This window comes from Sardina pilchardus, chromosome 18 (assembly GCF_963854185.1).
Source record: "Sardina pilchardus chromosome 18, fSarPil1.1, whole genome shotgun sequence".
Lineage (NCBI taxonomy): Eukaryota > Metazoa > Chordata > Actinopteri > Clupeiformes > Clupeidae > Sardina > Sardina pilchardus.
Window position 1 is genome coordinate 23,414,226 of NC_085011.1, and position 6,000 is coordinate 23,420,225.

Here is a 6,000-nt window from a genome sequence, read left to right on the forward strand (position 1 = left end):
TCTCTCTATCCTCCTCTCCATCTCTCTCTCTCTCTCTCTCTCTCTCTCTTGCTTGCATATTTGTTCTTTAATATTGTATGCTGTTCTCTACCTCCACAGACACGGATATTGGCACGTACCAGTTTTATGACAAAGGCGAGCCAGGTGAGTCTCTCTGTGTGTGTGTGTGTGTGTGTGTGTGTGTGCTTTCTGGTTGGACTAATACAGCGCCTCCTTAAGTGTTAATTACCTTAGCACAGTACACACTTCCTCCTTTCATTTGCTCTCCCTCCCTTGTCAATCTCCCGCTCCCTGTGTCATATGCACACACAGCACAATCCTCTCCTCTGCTGTGAGATTGTCCCTCCTCATCACTCTCTTCCTCTGTATGTCTTTCTCTCCCCCCACCCTCCCTCTCTCTCTCATCCCCCTCCATCTAACCCCCTTACCTCTCTCCCTCTCTCTCTTTCTCTCTCCCTCCCTCTCTCTCCTCTCCTCTCCTCCCTATCTCGCTCTTTCTCTCCCCCCTCTCTCTCTTTCTCTCTCCCTCCCTTTCTCTCCTCTCCCCTCCTCCCTCTCTCTCTCCCTCTCTGTCTCTCTCCATCTCTCCTCTGTGTGTTTGCGCTGACACCCTGCCAGGGTCTGTAGCCTCTTAAGAACCCCTGGGGGCTCTTGTATCCGAGGGCCACAGCCCTCCGTGTCAAGCAGAAGCGAAACCTCCTTCCCTATTAGCATCTCTGTGATCAGCTCATCATCACTAAACCCAGCCAGGAAAGAAAGGAGAGAGAGAGAGAGAGAGAGAGAAAGAGAGAGAGAGAGAGAGACATCTGTGAAAGTTCCAACCGCACAAAACGGACCCTCTGTAAGATGGGGCTGCTCAACGCAGCTCGATCTCTTTCATTTTGACCAGAACACAATGGTGGCCAAAAGTGGCTAATTTGCTTGTGATATTATTTTCCCCCCGCTCTCTTTCTTTCTCTCTCTCTCTCTCTCTCTCGCTGGTATCTATCTAACGCAAGGCTTTAATTGATTCTCAGCACAATGCCCTCTGCTGCGGTGTAATCTGCTTTAGACAGTGACCTCACAGGCCGCCGCGTGGTGCTCGCGGGGTCCTTCCTCCAGAGACCTTCCTCTTCCTCAGCCGCGCCGGCCTCTGGGAGAAACGGTTCAAACAGCTTAGCGTGGCAGCGAGATGGAAGCTAATGAGAGATGATTAGAACCAGGATTTATACCTTTGTTTGCTTGAGCAAACCCAGTTTAAAAAAGGGGAGAGTTCTCAAGTACCCAGAACTGATCGATTTTTTAACTCTGTTTACTCTTTAGTCTGTGTTTGTTCGGTATTTATTGTGCAGTGATGCACAAGCAAAATGGGTGCAGCGCAGCCTTGCACGAAATGTGCTTGTTTTTTGGGGTGAAATTTCTGTCATCACTAGAAAGTATCATCATTTCAAATCATTTCTGTGCCAGTTTCCTTTGAGATGTTTTATTGTTTTACGATTGGTGTAAGACTGTGTCGTACTACACTTAACAGTCAACTGAAGCCTTGTCTGGCTGGAGCTTTGTGGCCCATATTTTAGAGCTATATTTTATATTGTCTGACTGGCAAAGGTTGACTAGGTTGCTAGCTTTTAGAATAAATCTAGCTCTGGTAAAACTTTTGTGATTTTAAAGAAAACTTTATTAGGATCCATGAAAAAAAGATAAAAAAAAGAAAGAAAAAAAAAGAATGCTGTTAATAGTCCTCCTATGGTGTATGTTCTGAAATATTAATGAAAGGATTAACCTGCTGGAGAAAAACAGCCTCACCTATTTGATTTCTTTTTTTGTGTGTGTGGCCATCAGCAGTGCAGACTGCGGGGGCTGTGCGATGTCTGGATGTCTGTGCCCTCCAAACAGTTCTATTCGCAACACACCATGGCACTCTGCAATGACATGATGGGCCCAGTGTTTACTAGCATTCATCTAGATTGGTTTGTTGTAGCTTAATGTAGTCATTCTTAGTCTAAATGCAGCACATTTCAGACTTAAATAGGAATATCTTGAAGGAATAACTTGTTTCATTGAACAAAATCTATGTCCCCTCTTATTATAATTTTAGTGTTTTACTTGATACATATCTCCATCTGATAACTGTCAGTGTCTAGAAAGGGTGTCTATTAAGACAGTGTCAATCTGTGACTCCACTCTTCAGTGTGTTTTGTATGTGTGTATGTATCTTTGTGTGTGTAGAGAGGGAAGTCACACATATACAGAATACACACACACACACACACACACACACTCACACTATCTCGTCTGCCCCCAACCCGCCCCCCGCCCTTCTTCACTCATCAATGGCTCCTCCATCAGTCCAGTGGTCTTTTCTGGCGTGCCAGTCCTCTGTGGCGTGAGGACAGTCTCGTTCTCCAAAAATCCGTTTTAATTCGATGGATTACAAAAGCGTGCCACGATAAAGGAGTGAAAGAGGGAGGAGAGGAGAGCAGAGGATAGGAAGAGGAGGCCGCAGGGAGAGATAGAGACAGACAGAGAGAGAGAGAGAGAAAGAGAGAAGAACCGGAGGAGGAGATGAAAAACTGACTTTGGATGGATAGAAATGAGCTGACTCACTGTGATTTATGTAAATATTGTATAATTACGAAAATGTAGATTCTTGATTAGTTTATACGAGGAGGCTGGTACTAATGTTTATGTATTAGTAAATGCATATTATTATTTATCAGCTTAGTCTTTGCTGCAAGTCATGGTTTATGCATTGTTTTGTCAGCTGCATCTGATTATCACATTTGATAGTTGTCTTCTATATTCTTGTAGTATTGTCTTTCTCAAGGCCCTGTTTTTTCAGGTTATGTTTGTAAATGCACCTATTGCACAAAAATACTGAACATGTATGTGCTTGCTGTAACCACAGTGGCTATGTGATGTATGGCCACTTCTCCCAGCTACCACTAGAGGGCGACCCAACCTCATGGTGTCGAGCAGAAAGCGCCGAGCCTCCCTCTTGCCGTCCCCTCCACCCCCTCTGGCCAGCCCCTGGCCCCCCTGTCACTGAAGCAGCCTGGGCCGGCGCTGTATCATAATGTCCCCTTTATCTGATTAATGCCAGTAATCCTGGAAGTGTCCCGAGCAGCCAGAGGTCCCCGCAGCCAGGCCAGGCTTCCTGTGCGGTGAGGCCGGCTGAGGAGGCCTCTTGGCTGGGCACCTCCGGGGCAGGGCGTGGCTCTCGTGCTGGAGGAGGAGGAGAGGTGGAGGTGTGGAGGTGGAGAAGCTGACAGTACTCCAGGGCCAGGCTTTAGCCGAGTCACCCCTCACTGTTTCTCTGCTCCTCTGAATCACACTCATACTGTAGGCGAAGACACATACACATATGGGCTAGCATACACACTGACACTTACGCTAGCACACACACACACACACACACACACACACTCACTCATGGACAAAACCACTCAGGCTAACACACACTCATGTAGACTTGCCCACACTCTCACAAATGGGCCAACAAACACACACACACACACACACACACACACTTGCACTGACAGTTTGGGCTAGCACATCTTCTCACATTGGCTAGCCTATTGCTCAATCTTGTACACATACATTCAGATTCATGGATTCAAAGAGTGACATGCTTTGAGTCCATATGCTGAGAGAACCCGCAGAGTTGACCGTGGAACTAAATGTGTAAACACAGATGGAATACACATACTCACACACACACACACACACACACACACACACACACACACACGCACACACACACACACACACACACACACACACACACACACACACACACATGCGCATACACACACACAGTGGTATGCCAATGGTTTAGTTGTATTCACGACTATAAGGGAAAGCTAGCAATAATCTCTCCCACATCATCGTGTTATTCTCAGTGTGTAATTTCATTCATTCGTTTTTATTCTTTTTATCTAACGTCTCCTCTCTTCTTTCTCCACACAGCTGCCCTGCCGGCTCACCATTACTTCGGCGAGAAGCAGCAGTTTTTGGAGAGTAAGTAAGATGTCACACGGCTTAATCGTATTCATCAGCTGGCTGCCAGTTCAAAGGCAACTCATTGACATCTACCGTAATGAATTAAAGGAAAAAAAAAGGAATTTCTTTTTGAAAAGGCGAAAAATTTAAAAAACGCAGATCATGTAAGACCTGCCTGGCGAAACCCACCGCGTAGGCTCTCCGACAAGGGTTTTTTTTCTTTTTTTTCGTAGATGACAATTGGCTGGGCTCGTTACGCCGTGTTCAGCCGCCCGTTTGTTATGTCTGCTCCTTTCAGCTGTGGAGCGGCGAGAGAGCAGTCTGAGGGAGTAATTAGCGCAACTCCAGTTCGCCTCTCTCCCCCTCCTTCAACCGCCGCCGCCGCAGCAGCAGCAGCAGCCTCTGAGAAGGCCACACTAGGCCCTGCTCGGCGGAGGGCTCACCACAACTGTTCCGAGCCCGTTAGCGTCACTCGTTTTTTTCTCTCTTTCTGTCTGTCTGTTTCTCTTTTCTCCCCTTCTCTCTCTCTCTCTCTCTCTCTCTCTCTCTCTCTCTCTCTCTCTCTCTCTCTCTCTCTCTCTCTCTCATCCTCTGCTTCCCCTTTCAGGAGGCCTGAGTCAGTCAGAAAACTAGACTATACACCTTGCAGCTCCATTAGGGCTCTAATACAAGTATGGCCATCTTCCAGGAATAACTCCCAGTCACTCAACCTGGTCTGGAGTGGCCCCAGTCGCCCAGGAGGAGAATGCAAACACCCTTATCAGGAGACAAACACACGGCCCCCCCAACTCTGCATCTCCCCACTCTCTCACATACCCCCACCACACACACACACACACACACACACACACACACACACACACACACACACCACCACCACCACCCTTTCTCCCACAGTCCCTCATTTACATGCATTTATTTACTCGCTTTCCCGCTCGAAAAGAAAGAGGGAGAGGGAGAGGGGGAGAGAGTGAGAGAGTGAGAGAGTGAGTGAGTAGGGGAGGGTGGGGGTGTTTCTTAATGGTTTAAAAAACAGATTGGATTTGATTACGCCATCTTTAAAAAACAGGCCTCCTCTTTTCCCCCCACTCCTCAAACACACACACACATGCGCACACCACACACACACACACACACACACACACACACACACACACACACACACACACACACCTCTGCTATATTAATGCTAATGTATATGCACAGCCAGAACTCAACCGAGAATTCAATTAACTTTTTTTAAAACCGTTTGCACTGGAGGGAGAGGGGGAACGAGGGACCTTATGGGAAATTACAGAGGTTTGTGTGTGGAACGAGTTGTCTTCAAGTGGAGTATTAAATATGTTATGGTAGCGTTTTTGAGTCTCTCCCCTTCCGGTAAGCCACTACAAGGACTTTTTGAGGGCTTCTCGAATAAAACTTATTTTCCTTGGGCAAATCCAGTAACCTAATTGGAGAAAATGCACATGAAATTATTGTGCCCACTTTATAGTTTGTCCTTGTCACATTGTACTTTTGCAACTAATAAGAGATAGTATGCACCTGTCATGTAAGTACATATTATAGAATGTTATTATCACTAAACTATATTAATTGGACTACCATGTGCATTTTATGTGTCGGCCCACTATGTTCCTTTTGTTGGAAACACAATCCTTGTTTGTCAAAAACGTGTTTTAATATTTACCTGTCAGTCTGATTTCATTTCTACCTTGACCTCAGTAAGGGTACACGGAAGGGTCAAGACCTGCGTTTCCTTGGAAAACAAAAACACCATTTCTCCTTTTCTGTGTTTCCTTGTGAATGACTGTGCGCATGACTTTGCACATTCTATGAGAGATTGTCGGGTTACATGACCTTTGAACTTTGCATCCCCCCCTCTCCACTTCGCCCATGCAGGTCGCGGTTACCCATGGGCCCTGAAGAACCGTCGTCCGGAGAGGCTCCGCGACTCCCTCAAGGAACTCGAGGTATCCTCTTTACCCCTGACGAAAAAGTGCCCTTTCTTAAAACAAAGGG

At 46.6% G+C, this 6,000-nt stretch overlaps 1 protein-coding gene across 2 annotated transcripts in view; it reads left to right on the top strand.

The window, feature by feature from the left end:
* The window catches only part of wdpcp (WD repeat containing planar cell polarity effector), a 73,530-nt gene that overhangs the window by 31,310 nt on the left and 36,220 nt on the right, over positions 1–6,000 (top strand). For both annotated transcript variants that reach the window (XM_062520243.1, XM_062520244.1), the window contains 3 exons: positions 100–144; positions 3,949–3,999; positions 5,881–5,951. In XM_062520243.1, coding sequence (XP_062376227.1) covers positions 100–144; positions 3,949–3,999; positions 5,881–5,951 — 167 coding nt within the window. The remainder of the gene's footprint in view (positions 1–99; positions 145–3,948; positions 4,000–5,880; positions 5,952–6,000) is intronic.